Source organism: Tachysurus vachellii, chromosome 1, assembly GCF_030014155.1.
Source record: "Tachysurus vachellii isolate PV-2020 chromosome 1, HZAU_Pvac_v1, whole genome shotgun sequence".
Taxonomy (NCBI): domain Eukaryota; kingdom Metazoa; phylum Chordata; class Actinopteri; order Siluriformes; family Bagridae; genus Tachysurus; species Tachysurus vachellii.
In genome coordinates, this window is record NC_083460.1 from 36,511,401 (window position 1) to 36,536,772 (window position 25,372).

At 39.0% G+C, this 25,372-nt stretch overlaps 1 protein-coding gene across 1 annotated transcript in view; it reads right to left on the reverse strand.

Moving 5' to 3' along the window:
- Positions 1 to 25,372, reverse strand: part of gli2b (GLI family zinc finger 2b) — an 81,367-nt gene that overhangs the window by 40,956 nt on the left and 15,039 nt on the right. Inside the window, exon 2 of the mRNA XM_060885571.1 lies at positions 24,567 to 24,692. Coding sequence (XP_060741554.1) covers positions 24,567 to 24,681 — 115 coding nt within the window. The 5' untranslated portion in view covers positions 24,682 to 24,692. The remainder of the gene's footprint in view (positions 1 to 24,566; positions 24,693 to 25,372) is intronic.

Sequence of the window (25,372 nt, forward strand, 5' to 3'; positions counted from 1 at the left end):
CGATACATTAAATTGGTTTGTACTGTGGGTGCTGTCACTGTGTTCCCCTGCTTACATTCATATTAGCCCTGTGGAACCCTTGCTAGGGGGGCGATGGGGATTACTGCATGCCCAGAGGCGCTCAAATTATTCTTCAGGCACAGCTGTAAATTGAACAAGGACCCAACTCATTTAGAAAGAGCGGGGGGGCATGAGAGAAGTGCATCCCAGCTAAAAATAGTACCTTAGAACTATCCATTGTGTTTCGTGCACAGTAAATAAGGTGTGAATAAGAGATGAGAAAGCTGACGTGTTCTTTATGTAAGGAATTAAACTTGACAACATGCATGTTGTTATAGGAAAATAATCAATGATTATTAACACTGTTCAATCTGCTGACACCTTCTGACCAATCAGAATGTAGATATGCTGGCTTTGTCCATCATGCCCTTGGATGCTCTTTTTTGGGCCTTGAGTGAAGCTTGGAAATAAAGCAGGACGTGAGTATGATGCTCTCCAGAGCTGGTTCAGGTTTGTCTCACATCACCACTGAGACAAGTTCCACTCAAGCACTTTCCCATCAACAGAGAACATAATCAGAATTTTTGGTTATGTATACAAAAGGCTTGAGGAAGTGTAGGGTGTAACTTTGCAGAAATAATATTCCTGCAATGTTCTAAAAATGTCATTCCTTAGAACTCTGCCCACACAAAGTTACCAATTAAAAATAAATAAATAAACTTGTCTAACGAAGTCTTCAGTGAGCACTTTATGCTAGGCAGGGTCTTTGTGGATCAGGCGTCAATCCCAGGAAAGCTTTGTGTAAGGCAGGTCAATCAGGGGCAATATTCACACACACACTTAATGGAAATTCATTTTATCCAACCCATCCTCCACAAGATTATTTGCTGTTTTTTTTATCTAGATAATAAGATAACAATGCGACTGAAAGCTTTATTCATTCCAACAAAGAAAATAATACTCTCTGATGGCACAGGGAAGCTGAGCTGAGACAGCTTGCCCTGGCTCGGCTCATTTGTTTGCTTAAACTCTTGAGGTGTTGGCTGAAGTGTTTCAGCTCTTAGCAGGCGGTGAGCCTAAGCAGAATTCTGGTGGTTTCCACCCATGTTTATAAACTGCTCAGACTAAAATGCTTTACTGCATGTCCTTCATTTTAACCCTTCACTTCTTCACACAGAATCTTACCCAAGAGTCTCTGTATTATTTTTTTTTTATTAATAACAACAATCTGCTTAAATCTCATACCAAAACAGTGTGAAAACGGATGTGTTAGGCAGCGTGTTGAGCACGTGGCTGAGAGTTTTTGCTTTTCCAGCTGCCTCGACCTCGTGCTGCCTCTGCGAGCTGCGGCCTTTCCTCGGCCAGGGACACGCTCGTAAACACAAAATGAGAAACAGCTGTAGGGCGCAGCCTCCTCCTGCGCACTTGGCGCTCTCTATCTTCCCAGAGGGGGGTGAAGGGGAATCGAGAGGCCCCTTCATGGATGGTATGCTTGAGGCCTTCGGATTTGTCATGAAATGTCTTGTGTGAGAGGTACTTACAACTTACAACTGGTATTCTGTACCTCATAAAGTCAGGAAACCTTTTTTTTCTGCTTTCTTCTTTTTTTCTATCCTCTGTCTTTATTTTTTCTGTCCACTTCCTAATGTGCTTGTGTGTTCTGGGCATAAATAATGTATGCATGCTGACCTTACTGACAAACTTATTTCAGTCCATAACAATGACTAGAATATTTTTTAAAAATCTGGGCCGAAAAAAGCTGACATTTTGCTTTCTTTAACACACACATATGTATAGATAGACTCTAGTTAAAAAAAAAAAACAACAACAACAAATGTGTCAGTTTGCTTGTTTTACAGATCACCAGATGATTTTGGTTACTTTTATTTGCCTATTTAATAATATTAGATTAATTTACACAGTATAAGCCTATATTCTTTACTGGTATTACATACAGTATATCATTGTAAAAGCAAGTGTTTTTCTCTTTTTACCCAGATACCTGCTTTCATTAAAATCTGTTTTACTGTTTTGGCATAATTTAAAAAAAAAACAGACATTTTGCTTTAGTAAACTAAGATAAGTTTTACTGGTGCTTCTTAAAATATTGTATGAAATCAGTGCAGTTTTACTTAAACATATAACAGTTTGTGTTGACTGGATTTCTGTACCTCTTTTAATAATATAAGAATGCCTTATTTTTGTCAATTCAAACATGTGCAACATTTTGTAGGTGTTAGAGCAGTGAACATCTAAATTAACAGCTGTATCCAATATTTGCTCACATGCCTTTTTAGCACCTTGCTAAAAACAGACCAACACAACAAAGGCCATAAGCCTTATTTCAGAGTAACATATACACGTCCATATGGACGCCACCTGCTTCTCGCCCTGTCTATGGTGTTATATTTACTTTAGCTGCAGATGGAGAACTGACTTGTAAAGCCGTGTGCTATGTCACCTCCTGAACAGCACTCCTTGGTCAGCTCTCAACTTTCTGACCATGTCCCTTTAGCTTCTCAGTTCCAGCACAAAGCCATTACACAGCCTCAGTTCTGTGAAATATTGTACATTACAATCATTGCTTTTCCTCTAATAAATTTGTAATGAAAGACTTTTCCATGCAGATGAAGGTAAAACTGGCAACGCATCACTACAAATTAATCTCAGCTTTGATTTAAACCCTTTTCTATAGTGTTAAAATCAATATGTGTTAATAGATAATTAGACCTTAATTACTCCAGAGGTTTAACCTGACTGACAGGAATCTTATGAAAAGTACCTAATTGGCCTGTTAAAACAATCGGCATGAATGAACAGCATAGGCAGATGTGCTAATTGAAACATCTTAATTGAATAATTAACAGGGCTGGTGATAGTCGGCATTGCTTTAAGGCAGAAAGTATGGGTTAATGAGCAGGCTTAGACTGCAGACATGCTGACCCTGTTTCAGCAGCATGGCCTGGTTAGCGGCATAATTAGCTTTTACACTCTCATCCGCTGTCCCTCAAGCCTTAGCCTAAGTCTCATCTCTGCACTGCATTAAAACGAATGGCTCTGCAAACTAGCCTACAGACGGACCAATGGAACGAATGTGTAATCAAATCAGATTAGAATCTCTCGCAGTGGTAAAGGAATGCAAATTGCTAAGAGAGTCTAGCTTCAGGTAAGAGGACAAAAAGTCAGCTTCTTGAAGCAGATACTTTCTCTAGAGGTCACTGGAAAAACAGACTATTTTTAAATCAAACAGCATTGTAACTGCCAGCATGTAAATAGCAGGTCAAAGTGCTGATTTGATTCATGGATGGATGGATGGATGGATGAATGGATGCATGGATGAATGAATGGATGTAGAATTTGTTGGATAGATAAATAGCTGATTGGTTAGTTGTATGAACAAATAATTCGTATGTTGAGATGTATCCATACATAAGATGTATGGATAGATGTATGGATAGATGGATGGATAGATGAATGGATGGATGGATGGATGGATGGATGGATGGATAGATGGATTGGTAGATGGATGGATGGATGAATGGATGAATAGATGGTTGTGTATATGGATAGTTCATTCAGATGAACAGATATATAAAGGAAGAGCTGGTTCATTCGTTGGATGCTGGACAGAATATATGTTTGCATTTACTGTATATCTGAATGGATAAATAGATGAATATATAGACAAAAAAATACAATCCATTTAACCACGGTTGTATTCATCTCTGTTTCTTTGGGCTTATGTTAGACCGAGCCTGAGGTCGGATTCCTCACTAGAGTGATTGTGGGGGGTTAAGAAATGATGGAAGGGCTTTGAGGCCTTGATTGTGAAATCAGAGCACAAACAACAGGCTCCAAAAGGCTTGACTACAAAGGCCTAGGAAATAACCCTCCCCCCTTTTCTACCCCCTAATGGGAACTGTGAAGGAGAGTAGAGCTGGAAGGAGGTGAGCGTGGGGGCCTCCTGTTACTCTTCGAGTTGGCGGAGAGTTTGTAATGCATCCAATAACAGAACAGGCTGGGGTATCATCACTGACAGATTTTTGCTCTCAATTTAAAAAGAGGAATTAGATTCATTGTCGATGGGAGCATTGCGCTCGGTGTTGCTGTCCTACGCTATAAACAAAATGTAGGTGTTTACTTATGGGCTGACTTCTCTTTTCTTACTTATGAAGCTTTAGTCTGAACATGATTGTGCCTCATACATTCAAAACCCATTTTATTATGTTATGAAGGACACTTGTAATTCAGCAACATCACTTCATGTTCTCAATGTTTTCAGACCGATGAAAGCTGCACAACAGCCTACACTGCACCACAATGTGGTTTATTAAGGAATATGTAACATTTCACCATGTCGTTGCAAATCAATTAGACACAGCATAACTTTATTAAAGATCTGAGACTTTATAAAAGATACTCTGCAGATGATGAACAAATCTAAAACGTTACTCAGATAATATTATGTTCCAAAAATATAGATTTATGGAATACATACAGGTCCGACCTAATAAGAATGAATCCCATTTAAAGTAGTATTTTAAACTTTGGGAAAAATATTTGTCTAGTTCAAACTCTTTCTTGAAGTGACATCTTCCTCTTCACTTCAGCAGACTCGTGCCACAGAAAACCCTGGCACCTCACTCGAGTACCACTGGGTATTTTGACTTCCTTTGCTTCTGCAAGCCTCTCGGCCTGCTGCAGGTCGGGGGGAGCCTTAGCTTCATACTCTGACACAAAGAGCTTCATTCAGAAAGCGGGCTTTTTTTTTGTCGGCCAAGAGGGTAAAGAATTACTCAAAGCAATTCATTCAGCAATTCTCCCTCCACTTCAGAGGGCTTATACTGCTGGAGAAGATCCAGTAACGTTATTGAGATAAACTGTACAACAGCTTCTACTTTTAAGATATCTACAATGCCCAAGAATTGGACCAAATTTGCATACTGTCTTTTTCATTGCCAATTAGCTGGTACTGTTAAAAGAGAGTGCAATGACATTCAAGGGATTTATTATCAAGTATTGCACCTCTGAAGCACACATTCCTTTCTCCGTTTTCTGTTTTCTCTATCTGATCTGCGCACCAAAAAAGTTTTCTCTCACTATTAGCTTGCTGATCTTCAACACAGCACAGTCTTCATTAATGTGGATTCATTAGTGTTTCTGCAGTTATGATGGACAATAAATTTCAACAAGTTTCCCTGCAGTTAATATAGACTAGTGAGAGTGCTTTTATAAAAAAAGTTCGAAGTATCTCATGTAGAAATTAGATTTGTAAAGTTCGTCGCGACAAACTTTGATGTTGGCTTTGACAATGCAAGTATTCGCAAAGGGCGGTGCGTTTTGGAGGCGAATGGACATAAGGGTCAGTGTTACTTTTTGTCACGTGATGTCATCAGAATACTTGTGAGGGAGTTCCCCTCATTGTTCTGAGTGTTTTGATATGTCACATATCCATGTTGTAAAAAGTTTTTTGATTTTGCATATTTTGGGGGCGGGGCTGCGGCACAACCGAAAGGCCAGTCGGTACACCAATTTAAACCTTTGTTCAGAGTATCGCCCTAAAGGAGCTGGCTGAGTTTGGTGTAGATAGTTTGAAAGCTTGTTGAGTTATAAACCTCCAAATTTTAGAATGGGAGTCTATGGGAAAAAAAGGCCATTTTGAGACCCGGTACCGGAAGTACCGGTACTTGGATCACTTAGAAAAATAATAGCAACAAACTTCAGACCAGCGTCTACAACATATCCAAATTTGGTGCATGTGGCTCGAAAGCCCTAGGAGGAGTTACTCTTGATAAATTTTTGTCTAAGCTTAAATAGGAAAACAGAATGTTGGCTTCTACAAAGCCAACATAACAAAGAGGCTTATCCATCACCAATGGAAAAGCCATCCATTTTAGACTAAGACCTTCTGGTAATTTCTGTAACTGTATGGATAAACAAAGTCACCGATGCTATTTAAAAATCAAAACTTCAGCTTTTAATGTTACAAACAAACCAGGGTTTCATTAGGCTAATCTCCTTTCCTGTATCAGTTCCAATGCAACCCTGTAGGAACGCTAATAAATAAGAAAGGAAGAAGCTGGAGGGCTTTAGAAATCTCCAAAGAGTGCAGAAAAACCCTCAGGCTTGCTCGCCTCTTCACGTAGCACAGCTTTCGGAAATAACAAATGTCCACACAATTGCAAAGGAAGGCCCTAAATTAGCATAATATCAAATATCCCTGTAATAACTACCTTCCTTCCCAGCCTTTAGATAAATGTATGAAGATAAATTGCTACACTGGTTTTGCATTTTCTTCACAGCGGTGCCCTGATTCGCCGGGGAGCCTGGTGGGTAGGATGGCTAAAATCACATGTCATCAAGATGGAGAACTTTAAGGAGGAGGATAAAATGGATTTCGAGGACCTGGGGTCTCGTCCCAGATCTAAACACGCCAGCCCACGGCATGCGGCGCCAGGCATTTTACTCCTCTCACTTTTATTTAACACCTTCAAAGATCTGTGGAAGGACTAATCACGCAATGCTCATGAGGTCAGAACTTCTAAAACAGCCTTGTGTGGGTGAAAAAAAATAGCATCGCACGATTGTTGTTTTTATTATTTGACTTTAAGTAGGTTTCAATGGTATCTCTGGAAAAGGCAAAAAAAATTCATGTAAAAGTTGGGCAAATAAATTATTTCCTAAAAATTATTTTCAGAATTTGTAAAAGTGAGAAAGAGTGAGGGGAGCACGTTGGCTTAGTGGTTAGCACGTTCGCCTCACACCTCCAGAGTTGGGGGTTCGATTCCCGCCTCCGCCTTGTGTGTGTGGAGTTTGCATGTTCTCCCCGTTCCTCGGGGGTTTCCTCCGGGTACTCCGGTTTCCTCCCCCGGTCCAAAGACATGCATGGTAGGTTGATTGGCATCTCTGGAAAAATTATCCGTAGTGTGTGATTGCGTGAGTGAATGAGAGTGTGTGTGTGCCCTGCGATGGGTTGGCACTCCGTCCAGGGTGTATCCTGCCTTGATGCCCGATGATGCCTGAGATAGGCACAGGCTCCCCGTGACCCGAGGTAGTTCGGATAAGCGGTTGAAAGTGAGTGAGAGAGAGAGAGAAAGAGTGAAGGGATTAGTATATAATATATGTATGGGTATAGTAAGGAATTAAACATGTTAGGGCATGGAAAATAATCACTATCAAGGTGGTGTGATTCTTCGCAGCAGGAAGCTGATTATTTCTAACACATCCCACAGTGTTACAGTTTTCTTTTACCACAGCATTTTGCCAAGGATTACTGTTTATTTATGATCTATCATCTACTTTTATTTATTTATGTTTTATTTATTATTTTTTTGTTTTATTTGTTAGTCGATAATAATATAATGTGCTAGTTAGCCATTTATAGACACATTTTATGGTGTGGAATATCTAAAAGTTTCCAAATTTCCAATAAGGCCAATAAAAGTTAGCTTGTCATGTTACTGAAAGACTACAACACGCCGTCTCCGCTGGACTGAAGACTTGTTTCGGAAAACTTTTTGAACTTTCAAAGACGCTCTAAAAAATTCTCTACCCAGAAACTTCACCATATGAAAAGACTTTTTTAATCCGTTTATGTGTTGTGACTCTTCACCGTCTACGCTAGGTTGTTGCTATAGAAACAATAACAAATAACAAACAATTTCAATAAAATAAACCTTTGAATTAAGCTGATTCCTGCTTGTCATCTGGTATGCTGACTTAAAGTTGTACTGAACATCTGAATCTGGTGACTTTAGACAATGCAGAATATAACAGAGCAATGATTTTTTTTTTTATTGGCTTCAGATTACAACCAGGACAAAAAAAAGCAGAGCTCTGAGGAAGACCTGACTTTGAATATAACACTCAGACGTATGCAAACTCGACCCAGTCAAAACAAACCAACATTTCCAAAAAAAAAAACCCCCCCAAAAAAAAAACTCTGCGCAACTGCCTGTTGACCTAGGACGTTTTATTTTTCCCACTAAAACATCATCGAATTTATCCACCGTGGCCCTGAGTTGAGTGTTGGGTAACTGTGGGTAGTGCGTGGGCATTGGTGTGGCGGTCTGGCACCGCGCCAAACATCTCTCTCACACCAGTCTCATATGACCCGCTGTGTTGCTTCAGCTGGGCTGTGGTGCAAGCGAGCGGACACTAAGTGGCAGCCCTGGAGAGAAGCAGTTTTTCCATTAAGGTCCAGAGTAAAGAAACAGCAGCTTGTAATTGTCATGTTCTTTATTTAACTCTCATCCAGCAGTAGCAAGTAGCAGGCAAACTAATTGTCAGCCGACTCTCGATTACAAGACTGACTCTAGATTTTGAGATACAGTATGAGAGAGTGCTGAAAAACCAAAATGAAATGATGATCATCTGCAAGACTGCTAAACACAGAGGGTGCTGTATTGGAAGACAGAGGTCCTTTTACTCAACTGGCTTCAAGCTAAATGTTTGTCATGCTGCAAAAGAAAAAAAACGTTTATCCCTTCACTGGGAACTTGTGTGTTTAAATCCTGACCAAACATGCCCATCTGTGTCAGACGTTCAATAGAGTGCAATTGTTATAGAATTACTCTCTACCCTGTCAAATAGAGTGACACCAACCTATCAGGACTAACCAATCCTGGACATCTGTGAGGTAATGGATGAAGAACAGGCAGATAGTGGTTTACTTTGAGTGTGTTCAGCTGCCTTCGAACACGATCGGCATCTTTCAAACCCCTGTCAAATTAGCCCATATCATGTGATTTATTTTTTATCATTAAAAAAATTTGCTAAATTCATTCATTCATTCATTTTCCACCGCTTATCCGAACTACCTCGGGTCACGGGGAGCCTGTGCCTATCTCAGGCGTCATTGGGCATCAAGGCAGGATACACCATGGACGGAGTGCCAACCCATCACAGGGCACACACACACTCTCATTCACTCACGCAATCACACACACTACGGACAATTTTCCAGAGATGCCAATCAACCTACCTTGCATGTCTTTGGACCGGGGGAGGAAACCGGAGCACCCGGAGGAAACCCCCGAGGCACGGGGAGAACATGCAAACTCCACACACACAAGGCGGAGGCGGGAATCGAACCCCCAACCCTGAGGTGTGAGGCGAACGTGCTAACCACTAAGCCACCGTCGCTAAATTCAATTGAATTCATTTTATTTGTATAGCACTTTTAACAATTGACATTGCCTCAGAGCAGTTTTACAGAGGTATAGAAGCAGAAAAAAATTGTAAAGTTACAATATAAATAGCTAACTAACTAAACTAAACTAGCTAATTAACTTAAGCTATCAGCTTCACACTATTACATGCGTTTGGTGTCATCTGCCATCTACTGGGAAACGTAAACTAAAGAGGAGAAACAATACTGTTCATTACGATTGGGGAGAGAACTATGCAGAAAATTCATTACTTCATTATTGCTTCACTGAAAAAGGACAACATGCTACACAGCAGGTCAAAAAGATGTGCTTGGGTTGGCTGATAACACTTGTCTCAAGAGAAAGCACGTGTTAATCTTCGGCCTTTCTGGCTAGAAGCGATCATGTGATTGGGAGAGCAAACTAGTGGGTGGGAACCCACTAGAAAGGAATGCACCAGGAATGCAATAGGAAGGAATGCATTAAGACTCGTATCTGTTCTGGCACCTAGGAGGTGGGATGAACGTCCCCTAAAAGTCCAAACAGCTGACTCGTCATCCTACCGGCTGTCTTCAAATAACTTCTGAAGAGTATCCTTTGTGATGGTATCCTTAGTCTGTGACCTAGTGAACCAGTGTCAGTGTATTCATTTATAGAAATTTCAAAAAACTTCTGTAAGTCGCTCTGAATAAAGACGTCTGCCAAATGCCGTAATGAAAATGAACTAAAGGGGTAAAGAAATTAATTATTACAAAAGCAGGCAAAAAATTCATCCATCATGCAGAGTTGAACCAAAAGAATATTCCAGTGCAGTAACTTCAGTGCAATAGCTTCTACTCCCCCTTTATCCGGATCTTAAAATTTCCTAACTATAGGCTGCCAGGCCACATTTTGGATCCAACATTTTTTGGCTTTATACATTCTCAGTAAGCAACTTCTGTTTTTAACAAGTTTAAAAAAGGTAAAAATAAGAAGCAAGATACTGCTCCCTGAAAATCAGCCAAAAAAACCATAAGCTTTCCTGGCATGTTTTTGGTCCCTTGGATCTGACCCTTTTTAAAGAGTTTTAATTGGCATAACAAGAGGCTTAATTTTTTATCCTAGATCTGAAAGTGCTGTTTAGTTCATTAAGGCCACTTGTTTAGCCAAAGCCACAATTATTAGGAGCTTTTAAAGCACTGACATGTAGAAACCGCAAACCTGTCAAGGCCCTGGCTCTGCCCAGGCAAAACATTCAGCAGGAAATATGCTCCTTCCCTCTAGTATGGTTATAGTCCTGGAGATCATGCACCTCCCATTTTGGGTTTCCTCAAGGAGAAACTATAATGCAGAATTCTAAAAATGGACTCAAGGCCACACAGAAGCGTGCACACCCAAGACACAATGCCAGAGCTAGCATGGCAGTGGTGTATGGTATATTTTTTAAGCAAGAATGTAGCAATGAAGCATTGCACAGTGTGGATAGCTGGGTAGGAGTCAGGTTCGCAGAGCCAAAGATGACAGCATTATAGCCTGAACTGTAGCGCAACGGTAAATCATGCTAGACTCAAGAGCCGGGAGGGATTGTGCAGGACTGTAAAACATGCTAAAAAGCATGTCTTGATCTCTATCTGTCAAGTAAAACCTATTTAAACTTATTGTGTTAATATTAGGGTGGTGTGATACATATATAGATTTTCTCCATTTTATGATCTGCTCAGTCTGGGTTTCTTTGGAAAAAAAAGTAATGTAATCAGTAAATAATCCCAGGGATTTGCTGTTCAAAGACTTTTTTAACTGTAGTTGACTGGATAGATCACGATGCATTTTCCTTCCCGTCCATTAAATCACCAGCATAAATAAGCCCAAGTAATATATAAATATATGTAGCTTATTGAAAATTTCATTATATCTTGTGGGAAAAGTTATACTGTTTCTACACTATAAAGACATTCCCATTCTCATTCTATCGTATCGTACCAAAACCAAAGGTACTGACTGAGATTAAAACACAGATGGAAAATCGTGAGTTTCAATCCAATGCCGCTGAAATTCATAGCTGAGCCCAAAGAGTTCTTTCTCTAATGTCAATCACAGTGATGCTAGCCAAGCATGAGTGTCTGCGAGTATGTCTATGTGGAAGAAGGCGGATAGCTAGCTCATCTAAGTCTGTTATGCAGCATGAGAAGCAGATTCATGTGGCATGATGGTGAGAGCCAGCTGGTGAGTGGGAATTGGGAAAATTGGGGAGAAAATGATTGGACAAAACCTCCGAACAATAAACTATTAGGTGTGTCCCAAATCAACTACTTATACACAATTCTGTGGCACAAATAATGTAAATATTTTGATCACACTGATAATTACAAGAACAAAAAAGTGCTCTTTAACTACACTATAACTACCTGGATATATCACTTCTTAAAAAAAAAGCACCATGGAATGTTGGATAATTCATGCATTCAACGCTCATGGCTTTGCTTATGTAGCTGAGGGGCGGAGCTACTAGACGCTGAGCTGTAGCATCTAGTAATTCAAATTACTATTTATTTACTATCAAATTAGTATTTCAGAGTTCAGTAGCTGGTAAAGTAAAAGTGCATAGTGTAAGCGTATAGCATATAGTACACCATTTAGGACGCAGCTATAGTCTTATTTAAAAGGATTTCCTGATGTTAAGTAAAACCAGGTTCATAGCACAGGTGTGGCCTCTATACGCTTTGTGGTCTTGTGACCTACCAATAGTCATGCACAGCATCCACAAGCCCTACACCAAGCACTTATAATAAAGGTCAGAACAATAAGTTTGGATTCAAATGAGGCCTGTAATATAGCTTAAGCATGGATGTCCTGGATTTGTATGAAGACCAGGCGTACATCTTGAAGACACTTCTGACTCTGTGATATATACAGAGGTTGCCTATCCCGTGTGAACCACCAGTAAACATTACAGATGTTGTCCGGCAGCATTGCTTAACAGATTTATGTCCGGAAATGTTATCCCATCCGAATAGTACCTCAGCTAAATCAATCCAATCTTATTCTTGTTATTCTGCTTTGATGGCTTTGTGTTTAGAGACAGAGAAACACGGCACATGCTGGGTTTTCCAACCACATCATAGACAGATGTGTCTGTGGCCTCAAAGAGACATTGTTTAGGCGCTTGGACTGTAGACTCTGTAGTGTGCCAGGGTAACACACACTAACTTTCACATACACACACATACACACCTACACACACACGCACTCACACACACACACAGTACACACACACTCACAAACACACACTCACACACTCACACACACACTCACACACATACACACACACACACATACACACACACACTGTGCCTCCTTCTCTCCTCCTGCACCCACCTTATCCGCCCATGGATCTGTTTGTTATGATTTGCTTAATCCACATGCTCTTTGGCTACGGTGTCAGACAGAGAGCATCTCCAAAGCATGAGCTAAACAAGATCAGCTGCACGCACTCGCCAACAGAAACGTGGACTATATTCCTTTGCAGGAGGACGCAGCAAGAGAACAAGGAGGAGAACCAAATATTTTCAATTCATTTTTAATTCAATTTATTTGTATTGTGCTTTTAACTATGGCCACTGTCTCAAAGCAGCTTTACAGAAGTATTGAAACAGAGAATAAACATTTTAAAGTTTAAAATTAAATTACTATTTATCTCAAACATTTTTGAGCCTAATGAGCAAGCCTGAGGTGACTCCCTGAGATGATATAAGGAAGAAACCATGAGAGGAACCAGATTCAGAAGTGAACCCAATATCATTTCGGTGACACTGAACAGGAAATAATGTAAATATAAATAACTTCCTTTCTACAACAGTCTGTAGTCAAGTGGAATTGTGCAACCAAGGGTTCCTGGGGAACTAACAGGTCAGCGTAATATCTGAGTTCATTGTAGACTTAACACTAATTGTTCATTGTGTTTGGATATTGAACAATGAAGTAAATTTGTCTTAACTCTGGAGATAAACACTGGATCAGTTATACTCAAGTGCATATAAAAGCAACCAACCGAGAGACATTAACTAAGATGTTTGAACAAATTTTCTTCATGATGCTGTTAAAAAAGAATAAAACACATCCTGTTGTAAGAAAATAATCAACACCGGCAGAGTTACTGTTAAATATTTTCCAGTTACAGCATGCCCCGAAGTGCTTTATTCTTTTTTAACAGCATCTTTGACAAAGATTGGTTGATGGAAAATGCACACAGTGGCAAAGAATTTTAAAAGTAATGGAATGGGTGTACACATCAATTCACTGGTTCTAAACATATTGATTTACTGGTTAGTGACACATATCTATTTAGTGGTTATTAACATATCGATTCACTGGTAGGTGACATGTATCAATTCATTGATACGTGACTCGTATTGTTTTTTTTAGTGACACATATCAGTTCCTTGCTAAGTAACCTATCGATTCAATTTTTAGTGACGTGGGAACTCAGGTAGTGAAATATACTGATTCATTAGTTAGTGATACGTATCAGTTCAAAGGTTAGCGGCAGGCATCAATTCATTGGTTAGTGACGTATCAATTCATTAGTTAGTAATACGTATCAATTCCTTGGTTAGTAACGTATTGATTCATTGGTAATAGATGTATCCATTCGTTGGATAATGACGTATTAAGTCATTGGTGAGTGACTTGTATTGATTCATTGGTTAGGGACATATGCATTCATTGGCTAGTAACATGTATCAGCTAAGTGGAAAGTGACATGTACAGTATTGTTTCATCAGACATATAGACTGAATGGTTAGTGACATGTACAGTATTGTACACACAAGACTGGTGTGAAGTGGTGTGAAGTGGTGAGATCCATCTTATACGCAACTATATCATCACATCCCTAGATCAAGAATTTAAATACAACTAAAATGAGAAAATTGTCAGTTTCTACTACCCTAGAACACAGAGAAACAAAGAAAAGTTCTCCTGTTGAGACATGCTGAGCTCTGACTGTAGACATGGCAGAATTTCTTATGATCCTGATCCTCACATAGTGCAAAGGAGGCCTGAGAAGCTCTCCACGCCTGTGCTTAAAGGAGGGGTGTGTGCACTGAAAAAGCCTTTCAAATCTTTCCCTCACACACACACACACGCACACACACACACACACACACACACACACACACACACACACACACACACACACAGGTATCTGCACATAGGGGTAATTTGCAGTTGGGAACGTAGGCCAGTCAGGGATAAATAGACCCATGCTGAGAGCAATGTGCTGTTACTGGAAGGAGGGAAGCAGAAAGAAAAGAGGGGGTGGGAGGAAAAAAAGAGCGGGAGAGAATTAGGAAGTTTGCATTGATGCCCCAGAGCATTTCATCTATCGCTGGAGCTTCTCTCCAACACTTGTAAATCAGAAGGAATGTGTTGTTTTTGGGCCAAGTTCTGCTTTGGAGGGGGAGATTTACGTCTCCAGACATCGTCCAGAGCTTATTATTATATTAACTAAGGGCTTTGATGCCTGAATCAAGTGTTCCATTGCAACACGTAATATCAGATTATATTTAATTACAGAGACTTGCATGCTAGCACAGCTGTTGTGCAGCAAAGCTGCCTCTTTTAGGTCTGATTTAGATTACAGCATACACAAACTGGATTTTTTTATTATGATTATTATTTTTTTTTTACAGGAATCAGATTAAAAAGTTATTGTAATAAGAACAAGCCACATTTTGTCTCTTTTATCCTCATACAAAATTTTGGGAATGAGAAATTTTCTTTTCTGGTTAACCTGGATCTGATCTCATTAGGACATTCGAACAAATCAAATGTGATTGCATTTCATCTTATTGCAGTGAATCATTTTTTTGTCTTGATTTGAGTTGTATGGATTTGTTCCAGGCTCGTTCTGCATTTAAAAGTATATTTAAAACCGTCTTTGGAAATATATAACACAATGCATAAAGAATAAAAAAAAAAAACAGGTGATTAATTTTTAATTGGTATCTGGGCCATTTGTTCTTAGACTCCTTTTAAATGACTGCATTCACACACTAGGAAAAAAAGCTTTAAAGAGAGAGAGAGAGAGAGAGAGAGAGAGAGAGAGAGAGAGAGAGAGAGAGAGTGAGAGAATAAACGTTGCGTATCTACAGCCGATTTTTATCCAGCAATCAACGTGGCTGTCTATAAATAGACCAGAAAATGAGCAGGCGTCCTGCTTTCACTTAGCATTGTATATCTAATCTCTGGCTTTCGTCAGACCCGAGACGAAGTTACGATTAAAGAGAAGAAGGCTTCTTCTTCTTCTAAAGCCATCAGGCTGAATGTTTACAAAGAGCTTCTTTAGATGTAGGCAAGTTGCACAGCCATTACTACGAGTGCAGAGAGTGTTCCCATGTGAGGGGAAAATGAAAATAATTGCCCAACCTTTTACAAGTCTGTAGCAGCCTGTATTTACACAGCATATGGCGGGCCATATGACTCATGCAGACCCTAGGATACAGTCTGGGATAAAGTTTCATATAAGGCAGTGCAAAACCAACCGGACATGGCTGCTATTAGTCATTTCCTTTTAAAAAATGTCCTCAAGATGGGTGACTGCATGAGCTTTGAGTGAAGAGTCCAGACTGAACATCTGCAGTTTCAGTGATCTGTTCAGAAATATCGTTTACGCATTGAACAGTACAGCGACCCGACCGCCAATGTAGCTGACACATTTTACAGGAGCTGTTAGAAGTCAAAAACTGAGAGAAAGAGACACACTTACAGAAAAAAAAACGTTGGGTTTACACATTTCATATGTCACTTTCACCTGTTTTTATTATATTGGATTATATTTATTTATCACATTAATTAATTTTTACACATAATTTATTTATTCATATTCATGTGATTTTCATTACACACGATTCGTTAATTTTTATATTTGAATTATTTTTATACATGATTCATTAATTACACATGATTCATGAGTCATTTAAATTTATATGTGATTTATTTTGGCATTGATTCATTAATTACACTTGATTCATGAGTCACTCATTTTCAAATGCGACTACTTACATACCGTGTATGATTACATTCATTTCACTTGATTTATTTTATAAATGATTCATAATTCATGAATCACATATTATTCATTGTTCATGATTCATTTCTTTTGCATATTTGTACTTTATTTTAATTACACATGATCCACAATTCTTTTATTTATGTGTTTTTTATGCACAATTCAATTCTATATCATTTGTTTTACATGACTAACAATTTTTGAAAAGTTTTTTTTGTGATGCAAATTGTGCAGGTGATTTTTTCCAGCTTAATTAATTTTCATGTTTTTATATACGTTTCACTTATTTTGATGTGATTCGTTTTACACATTATTCATTTATTTATATGATTAATGAGTCATTTATTTTCAAGTGTATTTTATTCCTAACAAAAGAGAGAGAGGGAGAAAACGAAAAAGAGAGAGAGTTTTTAGCAGGACCTTTTCTATGAGGAGCCTCATTTAAAGCAAGCAAAGAGCAACAAAAAAAAAGAGAGAGAAATTCCCTTCTCAGGAAGATTAGTTGCCCTGCTTTTGCAATAGGAGGTGGACGACAAGCTTTTTTGGCCACATTTTTCTCTGTCGTGGTGCTGACCCTAGGGCCATTCCCCAGGCAGCCCCGGACTCGCCTCCGTCAATTATTCACTGTCGCCACTGAGACTTCATCCAGTTGATAAAGGAAATTGTGCTTATCGCTAACCAGCCTCTCTTAAAGCTCTATTTACACAGCCAGGCCCTTAAACATCCATCCAGCTCCCTTCCTCTCTCTCTCTCTCTCTCTCTCTCTTTCTCTCACTCTCTCTTCACCTTGCTATCTTTTACCTCTCTTGCTCTTTCTCTTTCTCTTCACTACAAGAAACTGGGGACATTTTGAATAATGCAGGTGTTATGTGACTGATTTTGGATAAGAACTCGCTTGAATAATTATCTTTTGCACACAGCTTTCTCCTCACCACCTCTAATCTTCCTGTCTGACTTGTCAAGTCAATTACATTGCTAATGCGGCAAAGTGTAACATCATAAATTCAATTTCTTTGTCATAATGTAGGCCGCAGCAAGATATTCTCTTGTGGTGTGTCCGGAGCGCCTAAAGCTTGGGTTGTGAGCACACCGTGACCCGAGTTAACAGAAACAGAGCTTCTGCACAGCCCATCAATCTCCCTCCTGCACTCTGGCCATGATGTATGTCACGAGGCACCAAACCCAGTTAATCAAGTCATTACCATCCAACACACACTCTACAGAGCAAACCTTTAGGCCTGAAGCATGGAGAGAAACCGAAAAAAAAAAAAACTTCTTCAATTTAAAAGATGGTACATGGTATATTATTTAATAGTATATAAAAGAAAATTGTCATTTCTGTTTTGTTTTATGACAGCAATGAATGGATATTTTAATTATATTCATTATAATTATAATTATATTTTAAATTGCAAATTGCTGTACTGTAAGAGAGAAAACTCTTTAGCTATTTTCATGCTGTTTTGAAGTCGTACTTTTAATTTACATTAGATTTTTTGGAACATCTTTGAAACTAGTTAGTTCTCGGTAAGTTATATTATGAATAAAAACGAACCAAAAAATCCACAACCTCAACCTCAACCAAGCCACGACCTCAAAATACAATGTCCAGCATGGTGAAGACTTTCCTTTTGCCTCAAGACATTAAAGTTTTTATAGCTTTAACTCTTATTCATACTAGGTACAGACACTGGAGTCTCCTTACATCAGAGCTATATAAACATCTTATAAAAGGCTTCACCATGTTTTATGTTAAATAATAAAGTATCCTGTGTAAGTTGTTACTATAGATAAGAGCACAGATTAGAGCAAGTGCATTAATATCAACCCGTGCTTTAAAAATAATCAATACATTTCGGACAATCAGAGCTGAGAATTCAGCAGCACTGTGATTTAACACTAATAATGTATTTACTTCATAGCTTCTCTTCCTAGCTTCCTTAATACTGACATCTCTGATAGTATATAAACTAATGAGTTAAATATGATTTATGGTAAAAAAAAAAAAATAAGAGCATAAGAGTAAATAAATAAGAGAACTGAGGTCAGAGATTATTCCAAGATTGATCATCAACATGAACCAAACAATAAACAAAAATACTAAAATAAAATCAAATAATGGAAGATCTAGACACATCCACACATTGTTCGTGACATTTGGATATTTTCTTATTTTCTGCACTTCCAAATCCATCCAAAACCTTGAGCCAGAGAGCTGAGCTCATTGTTATGACGAGAGGACATCCGCATTTGTTTTTCTCCACAGACAGATGCTTGCTGTCAAAACAGTTTGGCCCACTCGTTTAGCTTCATTAATGAAGAGCAATTGACGGCACGATGCCGAGGGAGATTGAGGCCTGTTCATTGCAGCTCTTAAATGAAGCAGGCCAGAGTGAGCTCTTATAAACCCACACAGGACGTGCTACTTTATAGCTGTTTCTCTCCTAACCTCCACATAAAAAACCCTAGCCTCCCGTCTCGCATCCGGAATTCCACCCGGTGTCCAGTAAAACCTGGTCCTTGTCTTTTTGCTTTCACTTTTACACAAAGTGAGTTGTGCTCGTTTCATTATACAAGCCTGCATTTCCATAGAGGGCTAAATCCCTGAAACTGAGACCTGGCTTCATAACATAAAACAAATGGCTGGCCTTGTGATAAATGGTTCTATTAGCAATCCAGATTGTTAAACTCAGATATAACGGAGCAGAGGGCAGAGGGGGGCCCATTCGTTTTCCCTTCACTCGCTAGGCGTCGAGTGCTGCAAACAGTTTTTTCTTTATGTGTAAATAACATATTAAAAGTCAGCATTAGCGTGTTCTCTGATAGAGAGGAAATTGTTGGGAATAAATAACTCCGGACAGGAGGTGTAAACCAGAGAGGAGGTTTAATAGAGAGAGCCGGGCCGTGCTCTGAGGTGGGCATGACTTAGGTGACGAGAAGCCTGTGGCCCGTTGTAAACCACACGCTGACAATAAAGCAGTGTAACAGGGCCATATATTAAAAGCGGCCGGCTCGGCTCGGGGTTCAAGGACCTTGTCTCTAAGCCCCTGCATATTCACTTATCAGCGTCTGCGAGCCGGAATAATAATACGGATTACTGTGATAAGTAATTGGCCTGTCGTGCCGTGCTGGCACACAGCTGAGGCTCTTTAGCGCTCTGAAGCTACGGACCGAGGCTGCATTGGCTGACCCATGGGTTCTCTGTCTAGTTAGATTGCAGCGAGTCTTCCTTCCAGAAAAGAGGGCCGTTAGGGGTCAGAGAAAACAGGGGAGGAACTTAGGCCATCCAAGTCTAGGTACTGCTGTGGCATAATTTAAAAATGCAGCAACTTTTAGGTTTTTTTGGATGAGTTCAAGAAATGTAACTTTGCTCATTTTGCACAACAAAAACTCTCTCTCTGTCTCTGTCTCTCTCTCTCTCTCTCTCTCTCCTGTTTCTCTTTTTCTGTCATTTAGCTGGAAACCTAGCAGTGCCTGTTTGATAGTGTGGTGCTTCATGCCAAATCAGAGTGCACACATCTGTCTTCTTACCCCTGCCTTCTGCACAGCTGTTGGAAAGTATAAGATTCAAGTCTTAATGCACCCAGATTTTCAGAGCCTATGCTTAGAAAATATACATTTTTTAACTCATTGTACTTGAAAAGAGATCTGTAATAAACCTGAAGAAACATGGCAATGCCTTGAAACACAAAGGAAATATCACAAAGGAAAAATCTCAACTGCTGTTTTGATGATGGAAGTGGAAAACACTATCTGACATGATGTGAATGAGTGTGTGTGATGTGTTCTGGGACAGAATCGGGATCCACCAGCACTTGGCTATAAGATGAATGAACCATATAAACCAATTTCTGTATAACGTCTTTGTTTCCAAGCCGAAGTTGGTGATTTTAGACGCTGTCACGTTCCCTCCATCCGTCCACAGCCGCTTTCTCACTTATTTGCCTAATCCAAATCAGAGTGAGGTTGATACTTTTGTTTTAGTTTGGCTTAATTTGATGCCACGGTAGATCGATTTATCCAGACTAGGAACAAAACCGCAAAGAGAAACAGAATCGCAAAGGTTTTGGACACTTTATATACAGATCAAACCTGTCTCTGGCTCAAGAAGTTTATTTTTTGCTTCTTTTTGTCTGTACTCCTGTCTGATTTCTGCATTCATTCCTGGCCAAATAAACTACAATCACAGGGTGGACAAGTGGACAATCACAGGGTCCACACTCCCTGCCCCTTACCTACCCTCTTAAGCAGAGGAGAACTTCAACCTCATCTCACCCTACCTTAAACCCCCGAGTACATTTCATGTTTTTTTCATGTCTGTGTTTACCGAGATGACGCTAACTACAATGACATATATGGCTGTAAAATGTAAAACAGTCCATGTCGATCTGAATTTCATCACTAAGTAATGGCCCAGGCATGAGGGTTAAACCCAGACTGCACCCCTCCAAGAGGGGATTAGTCATAATGGAGCTAAGTTCACGGCAGAATCCCCACTTCACTAAGACCATTCACACACATGACCTCAGCATCTGGGTCTGAATCGGTTTCATTCAGCTGCACCAGTCAGATTTAATAAGCAGGCCAGATCATATTTTTATTATGATTTCAGCTCCGGGCATGATCAGATGTCACTTTAATTACCGTTAGCTCAGATTGGAAAGACACTTTAGGCATTTTAACAATACACTCGTTGTGAAGGGGAATTGCTGCTTAATGCACATCTGGGAAACACGGATTTCTTTCCTTTTTAAAGGGAATTTATGTTCTAATTGTTAGTGAAGCAAAAGAAAGCTATGTATTGTAGCACATGCGATGGACTAATAATCAGTTAGCAACGGACCCTGTCACAAAGCAGCTTTACAGGAATATACAAATTCAGAATGGAAAATTCCTGAAAATTTTCAGTTTATATTTATTCCTATTGACAAGCTAGGAAAAACTCCCTGAGACGACAGGAGGAAGAAAGCTTAAGGCTGAACAAGGAACCCATCCTTATCTGGGTGACACCACACACCAGTGCTATTAGAAATAATCGCCTTTCTATAACCTTTCTATGTGCACTATATAGTTAATTCAAGTGGAATTGTTTAACCAGGAGTTTTTAAGCAACTTAAGTATATGAGCATCAGCAAAATATCTGAATTAATTGTACTTTTAACATGCTTTGAGATCAACTGGGAGCAAAAATGTTGCTAATGATTTTAAACTATCACAAGTTATCCCTTCAGTATTAGCAAAACCTACATAAAGATACATAAAGACGCCCCAGTTTATAAAACACGACAAAGCCTTGTTATAGAAAAGTCTGTGATGTTGTGGAGTGATGATGCTTTACTTCTCTTATCCCACATCACACTTTTTAATCCACACTTAGTAGTTACACTAAATATTAAGGATATCCATGAGACATGTTAGTTCCTGTTATTACTCATGTTATAACAGTTATAAACAGTTGTTCACTTACCAACCTCCATTCTGTCATTGTCTTGACGTTAAGAAGACAGAAAAATGTAGTTTGTCATGTGGGAGAAACAAGAAAGCACAAATCCCTCTGTTCTGCAGTGAAAAACCTACTGACACCTACAATGTGCTCACACTGAAGACTCGTTTCATGAAGGTTAAATAAACATCTCTGGATTTCCTTCTATTTGGTTTTCTCTGATAAGAAATAAACTATAATTCGAATCTTATAATACAATCCGGTGATTTAGCTGAATCTCAGAGCTGATGTTGATGAGTCAACTTCTTTCTGACCAATCAAGACAAAAATGATAATTCAGTACTTAACACTGTTGTGTTAAGCTGTTTTCTTATCATTCCTTAAAAATGGCATGTCGCTAAATCGTCTCATCAACGTGTAAAACACCACAAACTGGCAACCTATATTTCCATTTCAAACACAGCCCTCAATTTGAATCTTTGTCAGCTTTGGGACGTCCGTGTCCACCAGCATTCTGACTAATTTATAACATTTACACTCTGGAGGTAAGAACAAGGCCTTTCAGCCTTATTATTAGTCGCTTTCATCACATTCCTCTACTGTTTCCCCAGACATGCTCCATGCTTCCTTTCTCTCTTTTCCACTCTTGAGTTCTTGATACTTGTCGTGCCACAGAGAGGGAATTCTCTCTCGGCAAGAAATTACGTCTGAAGCTGTAATTACTGTTCGCCATTGGCAAACTCTGACATTTACAATAGTATGTGTTAATTATAACTCCACTCCACTGTTTTACAAATCCAGCCTTACCGTCTAATTAAACTAATGACAAATGTAAACCATTACTTGTCCAATATACAGACGTTTAACCACTATGTTTTTCAATAAACTTAATATGCTATTTATAAAATTAACACAGCTGAACTTCCATGTTGCCAGTGTGTGGTCACGTTTTATTCAAAAATTATTCAACGAGTTTTCTTTCCCTTACTATAGCATGCCAACAAACTCCTTCATGAATGTGCAAAAGTGTCAGACTTTCCCATGCACTATTTTCCATTTCAAAGGTAACCCTCAACTGGCATCTTTGTCAATCTCACAAGGACCATGTCGTCCACCGCTCGGGTTTCTGTTTTGACTAATTTATAACATTTATACTCTGGAGGTAGGAACAAGGCCTTTCAAGCTCATTATCTGTCGCTTTTATCACTTTCCTGCTGACATGCTCCCTTTTCTCACTCTTTTCTACGCTCTCCCTTTCCAATCCTTCTCTCCAGTAACTTTTATTAACCTTAAACACGACTTAACACATGTGGCCTGCTTCACGCAGCACCTGTCTATTAAACTGTAGCCTTGCTTCTTTACACTCTCTCAGTATTAACACTCGTGCTTTTTTGCACACCACATTCTAATACCTCATCAATTTGCTGCTATTACATAAGTGTAGATATGTTTACACTTTGTTTTACCTCTTTGTTAGAATCCTATATCTTTTGCACAATGTACTGTATATATCTAATATACAGTACGCACACTGTTCAGTTTTGTATTTTAGGTATTTGTCCTGTAGTGTTTTGTAATGTTAGTTTGTACTGCCTCTTGTTTGCACTATGTTGCACAGATGCATTTTATGTGGCTGATAACTTACTTTAATGCCTTAGCTTTGTGTTGTTCTATGCAGCACCATGGTCCTGTAGAAATGTTGTCTCGTTTCACTATGTACTGTGCCAGAGATATATAGTTAAAATGACAACAAAACCTTCTTGACTTGACTTGACTTGGGCTTTGTTCACTCCCGGCTTCATGCAGCAATATAAAATGTTTTATGGCCCGTTAAATTATATGTTTAATTGTTCTGTGCATAATCATACAAGAGAGTTTTCCTTTTTAGAAATGTATTAATTAGAATCCATTAAAATATACACAGAACTAGCAGTGGATGTTTTTATACACTTGTAATTGTTCATTGTTATTTGGCACTTATTTTAAGATTGGAAAAAAAACGGATAACAAGGTCTTGTGTAACGTGAGTGGAACCTGATGGGGACTTTTGCTCACTTTTTTTGTTGCTCATCCTTTTCATTTTCATCCATTCTCCTCTGACTTGTCTGATCAACAAGGCTTTTCTGCCTAAAAAATGCCTCACCGCTCACCATTTTGCACCATACTTTGCACCATTCTTTGTACTAGATGAGTTCAGTAGTCTCGGCACTGAAAGTTTCAGGAGTTTCTGAAATACTCAAACCAGCCCCACTTGGGTGCACTAACTGGCACTAACTGGCACCCAAGTTAATGATATCATGATTATTACCTCAGGATGAAACTAGACATCCTAAAGCGGTGAGGTAGCAAACTATTTATTCAACTCTAATGCCTGATTGTAAAGTTTGTAATATATTCCTTTCTTCATTAAAAAAAGTTAAACTGAGCAAATAAAGCTGAAAATGGTTGTATTGTTTCACAAATCGCTTACAACAGACGCTTAAAATGGATCTTCGCAAGTTGTATTACAATTTCTATCAAAACCCGAGCGAGGTTTCCGTGTGACCTCATAAGGACTTTTATAGGCCGTGATTTGGATTCTAAGAACTGCACATTTTGGATAATTCTATTATCATGATTATATTGTAAGATAATGCAATTGTAAAATTCTTACAGTATGTTAGTTAGATTAAAACACACCAGTGATGTGTCACGGTTGACGATTGAATTACATTCATCTGACCAAAAATCATTTTTCAACACATAAATATCACTGTAATGAATGAAAGCAAAAAGAAGAAACAGAGTCAGAGAGATAGATAGATAGATAGATAGAGGGAGAGAGAGAGAGAGAGAGAGAGAGAGAGAGAGAGAGTTCACAGTAGGATGAGTGAAATAAATGAGAATCATGGGAAAGAGCTGTGGAAGAGATGAAGTGGCAGTGTACCTCTGCTTAGGAGGGTAGGTGAGGGCTTCTTGGGGAGTTCGTTGAAGCCGTTGGCATCCAGTCCAGCTGTTTTGCACTCTTTTTTCTCAGCAGCTGTGGAGGCACTGGTCTCCATTGTGGCTGATTCTGTTGGAGCAGAAAAACGAGAGACGAGTCAGAATGCATCAAGGAAGAGCTTAGTGAGACAATGTGGACACAGCACTACCGTTCCTCCCCAACAGAGGGCATTCTGAGCAACTTTTCTCAGATGATGTGCCGTAAACTCTTCATTTAAAAGCTGTTCAGTACGAGGAATCGTACCCACTAACATGACGTAGACTTAACATCACTTCATCTGGTCATTTAATCAAACCTCACAGCTAAATGCTTGGCTTGATGCAGAGTTATTCTCAGCACTCTCTTTTTAAATGTGTGTGTGTGTGTGTGTGTGTGTGTGTGTGTGTGTGTGTGTGTGTGTGTGTTTGTGTGTGTGCACCCATATGCATATTATTATGTAACACTTTACATTAAGATTCCTTTAACAAACATGGTTTACTGTGGTACTTAACATTAACATCAACATAAATCTTAACCTTTGTTCACAATGTAACTTAATGCATATATTAATTGATGTTTTGTTATTTTAGTGTTATAGTGTTTTGTCTAGTTAAAGGTAAAGGATGAGTGGGAAATAGTTGTGTAATTCTTATTTAGAAACAATAAACTTTACATTATTATTTTTAGAAAATGATCCCTGTGGTACTTAGTTTATTAATGCAGAAGATCATAATCTTCTTCTTCTTCTTCTTCTTCTTCTTCTTATTATT